The following is a 20,457-nucleotide window of genomic DNA, read 5'->3' on the forward strand; positions in this document are numbered from 1 at the left end:
ATTGGGTACGTTTCTCAAGGAACAGGAAGGAGCCCAGGTTAGCTGGGATATTGAATATAAGGGGGAATCTTTAAGTTAGGTTGGGACCTATATTCGTTAATCAAAAAAGGAATATTTTGGCTCACATATCTAAAGAGTCCAGGAGTGGAACTGCCTTTGGGCATTCAGGTGATGTAGTCCAGAAACTCTTTCTCCAACGCCTAGTTCTATTATCTGTGCTTCCTTCACTTTCAGACAAACTTTTACAAGAAAGAGCTTGCCATCTATCTCCCATGGGAAGAGATTGCCTCTTTCCAGATAGTTACCAGCACAAGTTCCAAGTCTGACTCATTGGCCCAGCTGTTGCCTTGTATACCAGACTGAACTGATCCCTGTGACTTACTGACTAAGCTTGGGTCGTGTGACTACCTCTAGAGCCAGCAAGAAGGCCCATCCTGCCTAAACCTCGTAGCATGAAATTAGAGGAGGAGTAGCTACTCACCCACCCACCTGCCCACAATACCACGTTATTGTGACTAGAAGCGTAAAGGGCGTTAGGTGGGCAAACACAGAAGTGGGCTGCTGTAGATCCACATTGTAGACAACTCTGAAAGTCCATTTTAGAGATTTGAATTTAATTTGAATTATGATAGAGAACTATTGATCATTTTTATCAAAGATAAGAAATGGAAACTTTAGGCCAAATAGCTTCAACAACCTAAGCAGATTTTGTTATACTAATCAGAAGCACTCCCGTCATTTTGGATTTTGCCCCGTTTAGGCCTCTTTTTCTATAGTTGACTCCTTGTTTGATAGGAAGAATCGTGTTACTGTCCCAGTATGTGCATTGAACTGGTTACTGATCAAGAAAGGCTCGAACTCACTACTTTGAGATGACTTCAGGGTAGGTTTGTTTGACAGGGGATAATGCAACAGAATCTGGGCATTTTAAAGAGTATCTGTTCATGAGCTTCCATTAAAACCAGAAGGTAGAGACAAGGAGGAGTAAAGGTAACTGTTAAACTATGGCTTAGCCACTTATTACACAGAGAGGACACCAAAACAAAATGCTGCTTTGTTAGAAAGAGAGAAGGTAAGTTTGGGGGACGGTAACTCCTCCAGATACATAAGTGTATGTTACAATGTTTTCACTTTTTTATCTTAGTTTTAATCCTAACTTCAAGTGATTTTTTTTTTTTCCTCCCTGAATCAACTGTGTATTTTTCTTATTTGGGGGATTACAATGAGAAAACATTTCAAGAATACATCTGCCATAACAATTCTTATTTGGCAAAATATAGTCCATGTCAATTGTGAATTGTTTAGTTTTCTAAAATCAATCATTTTAAATATCTGTGCGTATAGAAATGAGATTTCTAATTAAATAAAAATTTTAAATAGGAAAAAGAAGAAACGATACATTATGAATACCCCAGATAAGATTCAGTCACTCTTGTATATGAGGTGGGGCATATCAAAGGCTGGTCTGGGTCCAGAAAGTGGTGACAGTGACAGCTGGGCCCAGATGAAGCTGCGGCGATGTAAACCACATCGTGAGTGGACGTGGCTCCCCAGTGCTGCCTTATCCCTCCTGGGGACACGCCCAAGGCACAGAGGCCCCCGCAGCCTGTGGGGAGGCTATCCCTGGCCAGAGGAGCTCTTAGCTGCGGGCGCCTCTTATAGCATCTTATCCTGGGAAGCCACGTCCACCGCACTCAGGGGCCTCCCCTGTTAGCACAGACGGAAGTTCTGGTGTAGCACTGTTAACACTTGCACATTCTGTTTCCTCCCTCACAATTGGCCTTTCTAAAGCCTCAGTATGTTGCATATAGCCATGGTATGCCACAGTTCATTCTCTGCTCTTAAAACAACTTTTGTAACTCACAAAGATTCAAAGGTATTATCTCATTAACCTAGAGAAAATATAATTGCATTTTATGTTGTCCAATTTTAAAAAATCATAAAACTTCAAGTTATAGTGTCACGTTTAAATAATTCATAATTTTTAGGATAAGTACTTGTTTACAATGTAATAACCATTCATTTTGAAAAGCCTTCCTATTTTTATTTCTTATCAAATTTAATATTTTATTTAGGTATGTAAAGTTTGCAGATGTGTATTAAGAAAATGACAGTCACTTCTTTTTCATTCAAAGTTTCGCAAGGAGGCTGCATAAAAAAGAAGACAATGAGGAAACAGATGTTCTAAACATTTTTTCAGTTGCTTCTGGCCATTTATATGAACGCTTTTTAAGGTAGGTATATTTTTTCATTTAATGTTTTGAAAAGTAATACATTTACATGGTCCAAAAAGAATTTTTAAAGTTTAAAAAAATACAAGAGCGCTTCCCTGGTGGCGCAGTGGTTGAGAATCTGCCTGCCAATGCAGGGGACACAGGTTCAAGCCCTGGTCTGGGAAGATCCCACATGCCGCGGAGCAACTAGGCCCGTGAGCCACAATTACTGAGCCTGCGCGTCTGGAGCCTGTGCTCCGCAACAAGAGAGGCTGCGATAATGAGAGGCCCACGCACCGCGATGAAGAGTGGCCCCCACTTGCCACAACTAGAGAAAGCCCTCGCACAGAAACGAAGACCCAACACAGCCATAAATAAAAATAAAATAAATAAATAAAAATTAAAAGAAGCCTCTATTACCTTAAATAAAAAGACCACTGGTAATTTCATGGCCATAAAAAAAAAATAAAAAATAAAAAAATAAAAGAAATTACAGTGGAAAAAAAATCTCCCACCTCTGTTTCCTTGATACCCAGTTCCCTTTCCCACAGGAAACCAATGTTATTATTTTCATAGCCTGCCAAATATATGTATAGACAAGCCCAAATATGTATTTTTTCTTTTTTTAACTCCCTTTTACCCAAATAGTAACAAAGTACATAGTGCTTTTGCACTCCCTTTTACCCAAATAGTAACAAAGTACATAGTGCTTTTGCACCTTGCTTTTTTTTTTGTTTTACCTAAAATTATGAGGGAAGTATATTTTCTAAATACAGTGAAATTCCATGTGTTTGATTTGAAATATTGTTATTCTTTAAGGTTAGAAAATGGACATATTTTGTAATAAGATGTGTGAGGAACAAAAAGAATATATAGTAAATTTTCCTTTCCTGGTGAAGAAATACCATGTTTTATAAAAAGGGGGAGGCATCTGAGAGGAGGAAAGCAATATTTATAACTACAAAGGGCTGTTTTTTAACTGCTTATATAGAAGGATCACAGAGAACGCCTCGAAAATGTTTGAATGTGTGTTGATATTTTAAGATGTACTTTAGATACATCTGTATTTTCTCCAAGCAGAGGTCTAGGATAGCAAAACAAATGGCCTGTCCAGTGACTTTATCAAAATAGACATGTTGTTCAGCCCTTCAAGGTTTACACACCTGCTATTAATGACACAGTAACAGAGCCAAGATTAGACGCTAGTTTAACTAAACAAAAGACTGTTTCAGACTAGCTTCTTTCTCTTGTCAGCTGGAACAAACAGAAAGCAATCAATTTAGTCTATACCAGGTGTATATATATATATATATACATACTTATGTGTATACAATATATGTGTATATATACATATATCATATTCTTATACGTTACATACTTGCTGAGCAGCCATAATATTTGAAGGTACGTCACTATTTCTCCATAATTCATAATGAAAACTACCAATTAATATCTTTAAATATTTAAAAGCCTTAAGAGAAGTAGGATGAACCCCTATTAATGTTAATTTATTGAGTTTATTGTTGTTTTATGCAGAATTATGATGCTTTCTGTTTTACGGAACACCAAAACACCAGTGAAGTTCTGGTTTCTTAAAAATTATCTCTCACCAACATTTAAAGTAAGTACATTAATTTTTTTACTAGAGTAGTTAATATTTCAGAAGTAAATTCTTTATATCATTGTAAGTTCACATAACATTTCTCTTTTCAGAATGAGTCTTTTGAAATGTATATTTACTCAAATTACTATATGTAATCAATTTAAAACCTTGGTATTTGGTATTTTTTAATCTAGCTTAAGAAAAATTCTATGCAGCTTTTATTTAAAGAAGTGATTAAAAACACAGCAGGAGATGGTTTATGTTTAAGTAAACTCAAAATCAGGATTAGTGGGTTTTCATAACAATAAGTAAATAAAAGTTGGCAATGAAAAATATGTACAGATTGGTAATTAAAAGAATTAGATTCTGTCATATTTTGACAAAGAAAGGCAGGAACAGTAGAAAATATGAAAACTGTACCACAGAAAATAGTCTGATAGTACCAAGAAGAGTCGGGCTCTGGTGTCACATGCGGTGCATCGGTTGGTGTGGTCATGTGGGCACTATAGGTAGTGTCTCCAGCATTTTCTATTTAGAAGTTTTTTGGCGGCCAACATCTGTTGCCCTTTACTCAACCCTACACTCTTGCCACAGAGTGTACCCCGTTTCTTCCTATTAATCAGATTCCAGGCAAGTTAGGGTCTCATTCAACAGCAGTTCAGAGAAGTTCTCTTTCTAGACCAAAACCAGTTGTGAAAGCAGAAATAAAAACAGGCAACCATGCTTTTATTCCTTGGTGTTACCAGGCACATTGCTAAGTACTTTACCTACATTCTTCATAAAGTTGCTCTTCATAAAGTCCTATTCCCAGAAAACCACGACTCAGAAGTTATGTAACTGACCTGCACAGTTGGGCGGTATCCAGGACCACTCTTAAGTTCAGAAACCCACTAGAAGGACACACAGAACTCAAAAAAGCAATTATACTCACAATTACAGTTGATTACAGCAAAAGGATACAGATTAAAATCAGCAAAGCAAAGAGATGCATAGGGCAGAATCCAGGGGACACCAGACCGAGCTTCCAGTTGTCCTTTCCCAGTGGAGTCATGTGGACAGAGCTTATACCTCCCAGCAAAACTGTGACGGTACACATGGAGTGTTGCCAATTAGGGAAGCCCACTCAGACCTGCTGTCCAGAGTTTTTATCGGGAGTTGGGTACATAGACCCACCTGACGGCCACCATGACTGACCTTAGCATCTAGCCCCTCCAGAGCTTGAGCTGATATCTTGTGGCCCAAGGTCTCCATCATAAATCACATTGTTAGCACAGACTATCTGGCGTGGCCCTAGGTCCCCAGGCAAATACAGACATTCTTATCAGGCAGGATATTCCAAGGTTAGCATTTACTTCCCAGGAGCCAAGGGCAAAGGGCCCAACCATTCTTTGAGCAAGACTTGTCCTTTATGGCACAGGCCCTAGATCAAATAGCTGATTAGTAGCTGAGATTTGAGCCCAAGCGTTCCGACCTCAAAGCCCAGGTGCTTAACCCTTACGACACAGCTCCTCTACCCTCCCCACCACCACCAGGGGGGCCGCCTCCTGTACTTACTTGTAAACTGAAAAAGAACCCATAAATAGAGACAAGAAGTCTTACTAGTTTGTTTCTAAACTTTTAACATGTGATGCAACACTGCATTGGGGGATTTAACTCTGCATATACTGAGATAATAAAATGTGAAGATTCTCTTAACAGGAAATTATATCATTCCCTAGAAACACGGTGCTGTGTGCGGAAAAGTCTTGTTCTGCTGCATGGCCAAAAGTGACACCATATCTGAAATAATATTTTCCTTCTTTTTGTAATTTGTTCTTTTTGCTCGAAATTTTTACCTTTTATATTTTTTTCAGGGAAATATAACATATACAAACGGTAAATGTGCAACTTTGATGAATTTTTACAAATTTAAAACGCCTGTGTAACCAGCAGCCAGATATGGAAACAGAAATTGCTAGTACCCTAGATCTTTTCCCTTCAATTTTAAAAGCATACCTCCTGTCTTCCTTCAGATCTTCGCTGAATTATACCTACTTTGGGAATAAGCCTTTCCTGACTACACTATGTAAAATGACAGTCCCTTCTGATCTTTCATTTTATTTCCCTTCCCCTTTTATTTTTCTCCATAGCACTATCTTCTATAGATAACTTACTAATTTCATTTATTTTATCTAAAATGTAAGCCTCATGAGGGCCATGATTTGTGTCTGTTTTGTTTCATTACTGTATCCCTAGGGCCTAGGATAGTGCCTGGCACATAGTGCATGCTCAGTGAACATATTTTTTAATACATATTTATTGAATAAAAAAAAGTTTTTCTAATTTATCCTAGTTTGTTTTTTTAAGTTTGAAATGAAAGCAGTGACTCCCAGTAACTGTTCTAGCCATAATGTCAACATTTTGCAACTCACAGATAAAACCAACGCTTACAGTAAGGAACATAATTTAAATCTACATCTTTCTTACAAGAGCAGGGAGAAAATTAAACTAAGCATATAACCAGCAACTAGCTACAAGTGAGAATTGAGGAGATGAATGCAAATTCTACATTTGCTAACCCGTCTTTACTCACTCCTTTACCATCATCCCTCTCAATATTTGGGCTCTTGACCCAAACTTAGCTAACAGTGTACATATTTAACTAACTGCTCTGTTTTAAACAGAATAAGATACTCTAAGCCTATAAGACACTGAATCAAATATCAAGTATTCATGCCACAATAACTACCTTGTATTTTTAATCCTTGAATTAAATAGTCATAAATCTCAAACATGAAACTCATATAGAGAATATAATCTATCAATTTACTACTCATTTTGTGTTTTTTGTACACCCTTTTCATCTTCCTGTCTCTCTGACCAGCCAGCATGTTGACATGTGCATAAAGTGTTTGATGCACAGGTGTTCCACGATCCAGAGGCTTTCCTTTCTGTCATCAAGTTTTCTCAGGTCAAACATTAGTAGTAAAAGTAGAGGAACAATTATCTTACTTAATAAGCCTGCTAGTGTACCTATTTTTAATGCCTTTAAACTACAGAGTTTGATGTATACTTACATCTTTGTTTGTCAGCATTGTCATATTTCTGATTAACAGGTGTAAGTTGTAGAAGTACTGTTTAGACATTTTACCGATTCAGTTGTAACAACTTGTAAACTCTTACTTTTAAAATGTTAATTTTTTCTCCAAAACAAAAACTGCTTTCTGTTCCTTGAACATAGTCTTTGATTTGTGTGTGTGTTTTAGGAGGTGATCCCTCACATGGCTGAGGAGTATGGATTCCAGTATGAACTAGTCCAGTATAGGTGGCCCCGGTGGCTTCACCAACAGACAGAAAAACAAAGGATTATTTGGGGTTATAAGATTCTTTTCCTTGATGTCCTTTTTCCTCTTGCAGTGGACAAAATCATTTTTGTTGATGCTGACCAGGTAATAAGATTAACTATTGTTTTTAAGAGCACTGAAAACTTTTTTACACTTCTGAGTATAGGGATGCAATTTATGTTGCTGCTGCTTATTACTGTCTTTGTTGCCACGCTATGTAAACGTAAGACATAATTTTGACATATAAGCAAAGTATCTTTTTTTAAAAAAAAGTCAGCATTCCAGGGGAAAATCAAAGGTGTTGCCAGAAGTACCATTTATTCCTTAGGACGTGGCAGTTTTTTCCTCTGAAGTAGTAGTTTTTTGTTTTTGGGGTTTTTTTTGGTAATTAAAAATAAAAGAAATACTTATATTAGTCATAATAAAAGTAGCTATATGAGTTCCTATGGATATGAACTGAAATTTGTTTAAAGTGAACTATTTCTTCTTGCTGGAAAAGTTAGCAATTACACACACTCTCCTCTCATTTTTCCACCTTCAGCCACATTCTTTGGCGATTAGCCAATAACCAAATCCCATCATTCTGCCACTTAAAGAAAAGAGTCCTAAATTTGGCCAAAAAAAATTATGGTCCTCAGCTTTCAAAATTTATATATCCAGAAGTTTTTATGACTTTTCCCCTTTTCTCCTTGCATGCCTTTGTAATCACTAATGGTAAAAAATATTTTTAAAATACACAGAACTTCTCTTAAAAATTTTAAAAAATACACAGAATTTCTAAGAACAATAATATGTAAATATAAATGTTACATAAATCAAATGCACAAGTTAGTATTGTTATTTAGGACCAAAAGTATATTTTCAAATCCTACTTTATAATTTACTTGTATTCTAAATTTATTATTTTTGTATTATTTTTCAAATTGATAAATATGAATCATTATAATTAAAAACTAAGAAAATAGGCAAAAGTGTAATGAAGTAAGCGTTTCCAAACATACTATCTAACATAAAATTTATTTCTCCTGTTTTCCCCCAATATATACAATAATATTTTCCAGCAGGCTAGAGTCTATTAAAAAATGAAACATACTAACATTATGTCATTGAAGCCACTGAGAATAATTAAGAGATTTTTCTTTATGATTCAAACTACTATTTGCCAATATATAATAATGGAGATATATCATAAAAATCATTCTGAATTATTAATCTATACCTTGAGAAATTAAGAGCTATGTACTTGTATATTTAATTCCTTACCAAAATATACTTTGTTCAAAATACCTTGATTACAAATCAAAACCACAGTGAGATATCACCTCACACCTGTCAGAATGGCCATCATCAAAAAGAACACAAATAACAAATGTTGACAGGGATGTGGAGGAAAGGGAGCCCTCCAACATTGTTGATGGGAGTGTAAATTGGTGCAGCCACTGTGGAAAACAGTAGGGAGGTCCTCAAAAAACTAAAAATAGAACTAGCATATGACCCAGCAATTCCAGTCCTGAGTATATATCCGAAATAAACAAAAACGCTAATTCAAAAAGATACATGCACCCCTGTGTTCATAGCAGCATTATTTACAGTTACCAAGATATGGAAGCAACCTAAGTGTCCATCCGCAGATGAATGGATAAAGAAGATGTGGGGTGTGTGTATATATATAATGGAATACTACTCAGCCTAAAAAGTAAAAGAATTAAAAAAAAATAAAATGTTGCCATTTGGAGCAACATGGATGGACTTGGAGGGCATTATGCTCAGTGAAATAAGTCAGACAGAGAAAGACAAATACTGTATGATATCACTTATATGTGGCATCTAAAAAATACAACAAACTAGTAAATAAAACAAAAAAGAGGCAGACTCATAGAGAACAAACTAGTGGTTACCACTGGGAAGAGGGAAGGAGGGAGGGGCAATATAAGGGTAGGAGATTAAGAGATACAAACTATGAGGTATAAAATAAGCTACAAGGATATACTGTACAACACGAGGAATATAGCCAATATTTTATAATAGCTATAAATGGAGAATAACCTTTAAAATTGTGAGTCACTATATTGTACATCTGTAACATATACTACAGCTGTATATCAACTGTACTTTAATTTTAAGAAGAATATTAAAAAATACCTTGATTAAAAATGATGTAACAAGCTATTCTTATTAATGAGTAAGACCACTGTCATACAGACTAGGTATGTAAATTTTAGGTTTCTTTTAATCTGTTAGGGCAAAAGGAAAAAATAGAAATTTGGTAAACTCGTGATACATGACAGAACTGTGGGGAAAACTCAGTTCTCTATCTTTCTACAACAAGGTGATGATGATTTGAGATTCATATTAAAGGGGCTTCTATTATTTTATAGTCTTCATCAGAGAAACTATTCTAATTATTTAGATTGTCAGACATGACCTAAAAGAACTTCGAGATTTTGATCTGGATGGAGCTCCTTATGGGTATACTCCCTTCTGTGATAGCCGCACGGAAATGGATGGATATCGTTTCTGGAAAACGGGATACTGGGCATCACATCTTTTAAGAAGGAAATACCATATCAGGTAAGAAAAGTCATACTCTTACCTTTGAGTGAAAAAATAACTTGTTGAATGACAATACTCAGTTTTCTTGGAAAATATACAATAATGGCAACCCATTATATAGTGCTTATTACATGCTAGTCGCTCTTACAAGACTTTACATATATTAACTCATAAAATCTCTATGACAGCCTTTTGAGATATTGCTATCATCTCTATTTTATAGATGTGGAAACCGAGGCATACAGCATTTGTGTACCTTGCCCAGGCTTACGCTGCTAGTACATAGCTGAGCCCGGAGTTAAACCCAAGTGATATGGCTCAGCCGTATGTTCCTAACTACAATAGAAGATTTAAGCTTGGTTTGTCGCATAACAAAATGAAGATTGTCTTCAGAGCTGTTACTGTTTTGTAGGCCCACGAGTTTCAGGAGATCTTGGAAAAACTTAAGGTGACCTTAAGAGGATGTGGATCCTAACATCATCATATCAAACTTCAAGCCCCTTGGAAACAGTATTAGACATCAGGAGCAAATTATGAAAGGATTCATTATTATTAGACCCAGGGATATCTAAAGTTAATACCAACACTGTAGACAATCACTAGAGGAAAGTAAATATATGTAAACAACGTAAGCTCTCAAGGAGTCTTCATTTCTTGCAGTGCCTTATACGTGGTGGATCTCAAGAAGTTCAGGAGAATCGCAGCAGGTGACAGGCTCCGGGGCCAGTACCAAACTCTCAGTCAAGATCCAAACAGTCTTTCAAACCTAGATCAGGTAAGTAAAATATTCATGGAATAATTTTCAATACATAGACATAGACTGTTCTATCTCCCTACTTATAGACGTTAAAATCTTGTATTTTTAGCCTCTTTCTTCCCTTTGTACAATTTTGCATTAGCTATCTTGACTTACATATTTTTTCACTTCAAGCCTAACATTTTCAGAATAGCATTTGATCTTCACTTTTCCATGCTTAAACCTCTTCTTTCCACTATGTGCCCTATCTCACTTTGTTACCCTAAATTTTTCTTACTTGCTTCCATCATCATTTAAACATGTCTGTCTCCCTCCCTCCCTCCCTTTCTCCCATTTCTCTTTCTCTCTGATCTTTAAGATAAACTCCCTTCATCCTGTGCCCTCCCTGACTACTGCCTTACATTTTGTTTTTCCTCACAAATACTTTTTTCTCAAATCCCATTATTTCCTCATTATTGTATCCTGCTAATTTCCTCATTTTAACAATTTAAACAGAAGAAAAAGACCCTGTAGCCCATAATTCCCACTCTTCCCTCTTTCCAGTGACTAAAGAATATAGGTTCTGGACTTCCCTGGTGACACAGTGGTTAAGAATCCGCCTGCCAATGCAGGAGACACAGGTTCGGATCCCTGGTCCAGGAAGATCCCACATGCCACGGAGCAACTAAGCCCATGCGCCACAACTACTGAGCCTGTGCTCTAGAGCCCGCGAGCCACAACTAGTGAAGCCTGCGTGCATAGAGCCCGTGCTCCGCAACAAGAGAAGCCACCGCAATGAGAAGCCCGTGCACCACAACGAAGAGTAGCCCCCGCTCTCTGCAACTAGAGAAAGCCTGCACGCAGCAACGAAGACCCAACGCAGCCAAAAATAAATAAGTAAATTAAGAATATAGGTTCTTACTAGAACCTTACATGTTTGTTAATTCAGCAAGTATCTGTTGAATACTTACTATGTGTCAGATACTCTCCTAAGCCCTGGGACGTCAGAAAACAAAACAGAGATCCTTAGCTCATGGTGCTTTCATTCTAGTGGGAAAATAACTAAATAAATCAGTGAACAATATTTAAAGGTAATAAGTGCTTTAGAGAAAAAATAAAACACGAAAACATGATAGAGTTCAGAATGGTGAATAAGGGTTAGAGTTTGCTGTTGTAAACTGAGTGGCCATATATCTATACGAAGGTGACGTTCAGATGGCGGCTTAAGAGCTGACCATGCAGATATCTGTGAGAATTCCAAGCAGAAAGAATATCGAATGCAAAGGTCCCAAGGTGGGAGTGGGCCTTACATGTTTGAGGAATAGTACAGAGGGGAAAAATAGTCTGGCATAGGGAAGAGAGGTAACAGAGGGTCTAGATAATGTAGAAAGTTGAGGCTGTTTGTTTAAAAATCAAGCAAATGGAATATTATAGGTCAAAATACTAATGATTGATTCAAGAGCACACTGATGAAGGACTGATTTAAAAAAATCATTCTTGGAAGTTGAGAGAACTCCAAATATGTATGTGTGCAAATGCAAGGTAGCGTCTTTGCAATATTGCCAATTAGTAAAAAACAGACATAGAGTCCTCAGTAAACCCCAGTAACATTCCAGATTTAGATTATGAATATCACATTTTTATAATTCTTAGTCATTTCCCCAATGGATTATTCATAAGGAACCCTACTGGTTATCTGCCTGCGGGTAACTAAGGAAAGGACTCATTTTTCAAGCGGACCAGCAGACACCTGAGGGACTCTCCCAGCACTGCGTCACCACGTGTGGGGGATGGTGGTCCTTCTTTGGACGCACTTGGCTATCATTCCCGCCAGTCCGCTGAACACGTCTCACTAAAGTCAAAGCAATGTCTTCTTATCCAGTGAACACTTCTTGTTTCTTCTTATTTGCCTTTTTTGTGATGTGGGTGCTTTAAACCTCTCCTTTCTTGAAACTCCCTTGGTTTTCATAATAGCAAATCTTCCTGGTTCTTCTCTGATGTCCGTGACTTTCGCAGCACAGTTTGAGAACTACGCTTTTTCTACCTCTTATTTAAATGTTGCTATCCTCCAAGTTTCTGCCCATGGCCCACTTCTCATTCTGTACCCACTCTATTGGCTTCTCACATATACTGGCTTTAATTTCCAGCTTTTTTTCTACCAAGAATTCCCAAATCTTTACCTCGCCCTTCTCTCTCCTCTGAATGCCTAACTCATATGTTAAATCTGCTGAAACAGACACAGTAATGCCCAGAACATTTCTCAAATTAAAAGTCAAAAACCCGAGCTGTATTCCTCCTCCACTGTTCTTTACATCGGCAGCTTACTGCTCAGCTCCCTATCACAGGTTGGGTTATCCAGGAACGAAACTGACTCTAAAGCGGAAATTATCCTGCAGGAAGCTTATTAGGAAGTGCTCTCAGGACTAACAGCTGTTGGAGAAGGAAAGGAAGCAGAATTAGGCGAATTCTACAAATTCAGCAAAGGCCTCAGACAACCCCCACAGGGAGTTCTGAAGCTGAGATGGCCTTTCCTGGTTGTCACAGTTTGTCGAGGGGCCCAGGTCTTTATTCCTTCACCAAGATTCCCCTAACCTAGTGATACGACCCAGAACCTCCCAGAGTTATGGGGATAATGAGCACAAGTTCCCCAAGAAAGTCACTGGGAGGGATAAGCAGGGTCACTTCTACTTTGCCCCCTTGGACCCATGCCCTTGTCCTTAATCTTCTTCCTGGGCCCCTGACCCATCAACCAAGCCATTCACCATTTCATATGAATTTATATATATTTTAGCCTTAGGCTGCTTCTCTTCTATATACAAAGTGAATGATAAGGTACATCATCTGAAGCAGTTAAAACGGTTCTTAGAAAATTCATAGCACTGAGTACATATTAGAAAAGAAAAAGGGTCTCAACCTCAGCTTCTACCTAGAAACTAGAAAAAAAGAGCAAATTTGAAACCAAAGTAAGTAGAAAAGAGAATAATTAAGATTAGAGTGGAAATCAATGAAATGAAAAAAATGGAAAAATGGTATGTTTCCATAGATTTTCTTACAAACCAAAGCTGGTTCTTTGATAAAATTAAGAAAACATAAACCTTTAGCCAGACTGATCAGAAAAAAGATAAAAGACACAAATTACTAATATAGAAATGAGAGACATGACAGCACAATATCTACAGATATTGAAAGAATAATGAGAAACTATTACAAACAACTTTATGGTAATAAATTCAACACCTTCGATGAAATGGACAAATTACTTAAAAGACACAAACTACCAAAATGCACTCAAAATGAAATAGATAACCTGAATAGACCTGTAACAACTGAAGAAATTGAATTTAGTTTAAATCTCCAGGCCCAGATAGCTTCTAAATTCTACCAAACTTTTGTGAATTCTACCCAACATTAAAGAAATAGTATCAATTCTACGCAAGCTCTTCCAGAAAATTGACATCACATTACTTTTGCCATATTCTGTTGTTAGAAGGAAGTCACTAGGTCCAGCCACACTCCAGGAGAAATAATTGCACAAAAGAATGAATACTGGGAGGCACGGATCACTGGGAGCCGTATCAGAAACTGCCTACCACAAACCCAGATATCTATAAAAATGAGATTGGATAGAAAGATTGTGGTATATTTACTCAACAGTAAAAAGGAATGAATTATTCATACACATAACAACATCGATGAATCTAAAAACAATTATGCTGATCTAAAGAAGCCAAGCCAAAAATATACATATCACATGATTCTATTTATACAAAATTCTAGAAAATGCAAACCAATCTACATGGACAAAAAGCAGTTCGTGTTTGCCCAGGAACTAACTGGCTTAGGTGAATATAGAAAGGACAGGCAAGAAGGATTGCAAAAACGCAGAAGAAAACTTGAGAGTGATGGATATATTCAATGAGCTTGATTGTAATCGTTGTGTCACAGGAATATTTGTATGTAAAACTTATCAAACTGTACCCTTTAAATATGAACAGGGAATGGACTGGCATAAGGTTAGACATATATAGATCAATGGTATAGAACTGAGAGTCCAGAAATAAACCCATGCATCTATGGTCACTGGATTTTTGACAAGCATGCCAGGATAATTTAATGGAGAAAGAATAGCTTTTTCAGCAAAGGTGCTGGAACAACAGCATATCCACATGTAAAGAATGGATTGGACCCCTTCCTAACACCATGTATAAAAACTAACTCAAAATGGATCAAAGGCCTGAATGTAAGAGGGTAAAGTATAAAACTCCTAGAAAGTATTGGTGTACATCTTTGTAACTTTGGATTAGGCAGTGGTTTCTTAGATATGAAACAAAAAGTACCAGCAACTAAAGAAAAAATAGGACTGCATCAAAATTTAAAACTTTGTGCATTAAAGGACACAAGAAAGTGAAAAGACAACCCACAGAATGGGAGAAAATATTTGCAAATCATGTACCTGATAAGAGACTAGTATCCAGAACATATAAAAACTCTTATAATTTAATAACAAAAAGAGAACCGATTTTTAAATGCTCAAAGGATTTTGTTTTTGAGTGTGCTGGGTCTTCATTGCTGCGTGCAGGCTTTCTCTAGTTATGGTGAGCGGTGGCTTCTCTTGTTGCAGAGCATGGGCTCTAGGTGCGCTGGCTTCAATAGTTGCAGCATGCGGGCTCAGTAGTTGTGGCTTGCGGGCTCTAGGGCGCAGGCTCAGTAGTTGTGGTACACAGGCTTAGTTGCTCTGCGGCATGTGGGATCTTCCTGGAGCAGGGGTCGAACCCGTGTCCCCTGCATTGGCAGGCGGATTCTTATCCACTGCACCACCAAGGAAGTCCTGCTCAAAGGATTTAAGTAGATATTTTTCCAAAGAAGATATACAAATGGCCAATAAATACGTGAAAAGATGCTCAGCATCACTGGTCATTAGGAACTTCAAGTCAAAACTACAGTGAGATACCTCATCATACTCACTGGGATGGCTATAATAAAAAAGACAGTAAAAGCTTTGGCAAGGATATGGAGAATTTGGAACCATCATACACTGCTGATGGGAACATAAAATAGTATAGTGTAGTGTCTGTGTCTGTGTGTTTCGCCAGCCATGTTTAGTCGCATGGGGCAGATGCAGAGTTTGGATTTAACCAGGACTATAATTTTGCCAAGTGAGTACAACTAAATGCGAGAATGGTAAGACAATTGAGAATATATTCAAGGGATTAAATATAATGATTAACCATGGAAATTAAGGAAGGGGGGTAGTGAAGAAATCAGGAGGTAAAGGACAGTGAAATAGTGGTAGGATCAGTTGATTGGAGGTCCCAGTGGGGGTCAAAAGATATTGATATCTGAGTACTTGATGGAGTAAGCTGAAAATTAAGAGGTTGTCAGAGAGTGGGAGCATGAAATTGAAATTATAGAGGACTTGGCTAGGACATGACCATGGGAGAAAGTGGCTGAGATAAGATGACAGACCAGGTTGTTTAAGGATTTAAAGAATGGATTCCCAGGAAAAGGGTGTTGGAAGAAGGAACAGTTAACTAGCTTTTATTTTTTTTAATTAATAGACTATTTTTTTAGAGCAGTATTAGATTTACAGGAAAAAATTGAGCAGAAAATACAAAGAAGTCTCATATTTCTGGGCTCTCTATTCTGTTCCATTGCTGTATTTGTCTGTTCTTTTGCCATTACCAATCTCTTAATTACTATAGAATTTATATGAAGACTTCAAATTCAGTAGTATCGGTCCTCTGACTTTGTTATTCTTCTTCAACACTGTGTTGGCTATTCTGGGTCTTCTGCCTTTCATATAAACTTGAGAATGAGTTGGTTGACACCCACAAAATAATTTTCTGGGACTTTTATTGGGATTGCGGTGAATCTATAAATTGAGTTGGGAAGAATTGACATCTTAACAATATTAAGTCTATCTGTGAACATGAAATATCTCTCCATTTATATAGATGTTCCTAGATTTCTTTCATAAGAATTTTATAGTTTTCCTCATGTAGAGGAACATATTTTGTTAGATTTTTTGACCTAGGTTTATTTGGGTTTTTTTTGTTTTTTTGTCTTTGGGTGGTTTTTTTTTTTTGGTGCTAATGTAAATGATGGTGTGCTTTTAATTTCAAATTCCAATTGTTCATTGCTGGTATATAGCAATTGACCTTTGTATGTTAACCTTGTATCCTGAAACCTTGCTATCATTGCTTCTTAGTTCCAGGAGTTTTTTTTTTACTGATTCTTAGGATTTTCTGCATAAACAATCCTGTCATCCTCAAAGAAAGACAGTTTTATTGCTTCCTTTCCAATCTTTATACCGTTTATTTCTTTTTCCTGTCTTGCTGCATTGGCTAGAACTTCCAGTATGATGATTAATAGGAGTGTTGAGAGAAGAACCCTAAAATTACGAATCTTGGAACTTAGATGGGACAGCTAACACAAGTACTGCTGGTGCCCTCTGGGAGAGAGGAAACATGCCCTTTGCTCTGGAATGTAAACAAATATTCTCTGGGAAGGGCTCTGCAACCCCTGGCATATATAAGCAGGTATCTCTGGGAAAGATGTCTCTAAATCTCTGCAGAGGTCTCTGTCTTTAACTTACTAGGCTCATTTGCCATTTAAACATCCTTTTACCCAGGTGCCAGCAATCTTTGCTTAGAAAGCTCTGAGTATGCAGAAATGTGAAAATATTTGTGGAGCATAGTTTGCTGATAGGGAAATGAAAAGTCACCTCTGAATCTGGAGAGTGTGGCGGTGACTACATAAACAGTAATAGCAGACACGGTATAAGTGATTAATCCTGGTGTTTCGAGGCAGATAAGAGGTAGAGAGGGCATGTGGAATGGTGGGTTTCTGGGCCTCTCTCTCCACCTCGGATGCTAGGGGTGAAGCCCAGGGCAGGTGTGGTCTTTGTTCCAGTGCACAGGTTCATTCATGACACAAGACTATTGGGTCAAATTCAGTATTTAAAGCTTCAAAATATAGACACACCTCAGATTTACATGTTTTTTTAGGATCTTTTTATAATCTAAATGATATCTTCAACTTCTTTCACTCTGACTCTAATTTCTATACCTCTGTGTTTAAATCATTCTTTTTTTCTGTAGGATCTTCCCAATAATATGATTTACCAAGTTGCCATTAAGTCTCTTCCCCAAGACTGGTTGTGGTGTGAAACCTGGTGTGATGATGAATCCAAACAAAGAGCCAAAACAATTGATCTGGTGAGCGTTTGCATTTTCCTTTGTATAAGCAGATATGAAAATGTTCCAATAGAAATATTTTCTGTTTTACAAATGGAATGGCACACGTAGGGCACCCTGCTGCTCAGGCTGTTATTCACTGTTATATTTACCTAGGTTGGCAAGTATAGGGCTGTGTTGGGGGCCCCCAGGACCACCCCCAGGTTTGATGATTCAATAAGAGGACTCATAGGACTCAGAATCATGGCTGTGAAGATATTACAGTGAGAGAATGCAAAGCAAAATCAGTAAAAGGAAAAGGCGCATGGGGTGAAGTCCAGAGAAAACCAGGTTCAAGCTTCCAAGAGTCCTCTCCCTGTGAAGTTACCCAGGGCAACCCTAATTCCTTAAGCTACAAGAAGTACAACAACCCGTGTGAAATGTGGTCTATCAGGGCCGCTTACCAGAAACCCAATGCCCAGGATTCTTACTGGGGGCCTCGTCATGGCAAGCACCCCCTCTGCCTGGCACGTGCCAAAATTCCCAACATCCAGAAGGAAGGCAGGTGGTCAGCATAAACCACATGTTTGCACAGTTTAGGCACAGTGAGCCATTCTTAGCAGGGAATGTTGGGAACACTCCTGAAACCCAAGTTCCCAGGTGCCAGCCAAGGGCCAACCTTGCAAGCATGGGCCTAAGAGTAGCGGTCTCAGGCCTGCTGTGTTCATTCTTTTCTGCACAAAGCCTTTTGAAAGAAAGGCCATGAGCTGGCTGAAATGTTTATGGATTGACTATCATCTTAACATGTCATAAGTTTAGTTTCCCTGCCAATAATTTTCCCAAATAAAGACAACCAAAATAACTCTGTCTACTTAAATTATCCTATACATGTCTATTTTTCTTCATTATTTTTGAGAAGTTTTTTTCTTAGATTTTCATTTTAAGCAGTTTATGCTACACAGTTTAAATCTAGACATGAAATATTTTAAACTAACTTATTTATTATCCAGCTGTCTAGACATTATATTCCAATACTATATATTGTCTTTAATAGTACAAGATATTATTCTTTTTCTGACCATATTGTTTTTATGTGCTAAAAGTATAGAATTGTTTAGAAGATCTTCACTGAAGAACAGACTGTCAAAATATTAAAACTCATAGTTTTGAACAAAATAAGACAGGGCAATAAAATATAAGGATGTTTTTCCATATATGTATAGAAAGGTATAGAAAGAAAGTAGCGTGCCAAAATGTTAGATTGCAATCATAGGGGATAGAATGTAGCAGAAACCAGATGGCACTGGTAAGAAGAAAGCGAGGGAAATTTCTAAAGAGAGGTCAAGAACATTACTGAACATAACATAAAATGTTAAGGTTATGTTGTATAAGGTGGTGACTCATATGTTAGTGACATAAGGTCTCCTTGGGATCTTTAGTACTTAGATTAACATGAGCTACTCTAACAAATGCCCAGATTTCCATGGTTTCACATACACCCAGGTTCAGACCTGAGTGGGTGTCCTATCAGTGAGTAGCTTCCCTGTACATCGTGACTCAGGGACCAGTCTCCATCCATCTTGTGACCTCTTCGTCCTCTAGGGTCCTGTCATCATCTGTGTCCATCTGGAGCTGATCCATCCAGTATGGCAGCCACATGCCACATGCAGCCATAGAGTACTTAAAATGTTGCCAGTGTAAATTGAGACATGCCGTAAGGTGTAAAACACATCGGATTTTGAAGACTCAGTACAATAAAAAGAATGTAAAAATATCTCATTACTAATTTTTATATTGATTATTACATTTTGATACCATTTTGGAAATATTGGGTTAAATAAAATATAGTATTAAAACGTATTTCACCCGTTCCTTTTACATTTTTATATGTGGCTGCTAGGAAATGTAAAGCTGTGTGTGTGGTTTCCATCATATTTCTGTTGGATAGTGTTGATCTGGAGGGAAGGGAGAAAGGAGTGTGGAGAATGCACCCTGCTCCTAAAGGCCTTGGCCCCGTGGTAGGAATTGGTCGTGTGGCCACATCAGTTGTAAGAGGAGCTAAGGATCGTCATTCCTCGATGGCAGCCACTTCCTAGCAATGGGTCTACATAGAAGAGGAAGGATGGGTGACATAAATTTTGGTGGACAACATCATCTCTCCCACAGAAACATGTAAAATAAAAATGGAAGAACATGCTATTTTTGGTCATCTTCTTGGGGAAAAAGTTAACAAGAAAAATCCAAGGAAATGGCCTAACGGAGAGGAAAAAGCATGATTCCCGGTATTGAAGGTGAGGATGAGAGTATCTGTGAATGTCATGACACTGTCTCAACTCCCTTTCAATCAGGGTTTCTCAGCTGGGGCATTATTTACATCTGGGACCAACTAATTCCCTGTTGTGGAGGCGGACCTGTGCGCTGTACAGGAGGGTGTTTAGCAGCGTCCCTGGCCTCCACCCACTAGGTGGCCGTAGCGCGCCCCCCCCCCCCCCCCGTTATGACAACCAGAAATACCTCCAGGCCTGGCCACAGCTCCCCTGTGGGGCGTGGTCACCCCACTTAAGCACCGCTGATAGAGATCGTAGCGGGGGGGGAAGTGTAGCATAAACTAAGGACAAACATAGTATTTTTGTTTTAATAGTTTCTGACATAGTTAGAAAATAGTTCCATTGTCTTCTTTATAGAACACATTGCCTGTGAAATTAATTTCTACAAAGAAAATCCTGTTTTCCAGTTACTTCAGAAATATATTACTTTAGAAAAAAATCCACAATGCAATGAACTGAAAATGTTGGATGAGGAAGGGATTAAGACAGCAGGCTCAGGCTTCCCTGGTGGCGCAGTGGTTAAAAAT

The 20,457-nt window shown here is 37.8% G+C and overlaps 1 protein-coding gene across 2 annotated transcripts in view; it reads left to right on the forward strand.

The window, feature by feature from the left end:
* UGGT2 (UDP-glucose glycoprotein glucosyltransferase 2) overlaps positions 1–20,457 on the forward strand; it is a 199,701-nt gene that overhangs the window by 167,265 nt on the left and 11,979 nt on the right. Inside the window, exons 32-38 of one of the 2 annotated variants that reach the window (XM_082434596.1) lie at positions 2,136–2,234; positions 3,750–3,834; positions 7,062–7,244; positions 9,550–9,710; positions 10,353–10,467; positions 17,529–17,645; positions 19,206–20,054. In XM_082434596.1, the coding sequence (XP_082290722.1) occupies positions 2,136–2,234; positions 3,750–3,834; positions 7,062–7,244; positions 9,550–9,710; positions 10,353–10,467; positions 17,529–17,645; positions 19,206–19,304 (859 nt within the window). In that variant the 3' untranslated portion in view covers positions 19,305–20,054. Of the gene's footprint in view, positions 1–2,135; positions 2,235–3,749; positions 3,835–7,061; positions 7,245–9,549; positions 9,711–10,352; positions 10,468–17,528; positions 17,646–19,205; positions 20,055–20,457 lie in introns of those variants that run through there. The other variant, XM_082434595.1, reaches the window with a different exon arrangement.

Source organism: Balaenoptera physalus (genome assembly GCF_965194825.1).
Source record: "Balaenoptera physalus genome assembly, chromosome: 18".
In the NCBI taxonomy this organism is placed as follows: Eukaryota; Metazoa; Chordata; class Mammalia; order Artiodactyla; family Balaenopteridae; genus Balaenoptera; species Balaenoptera physalus.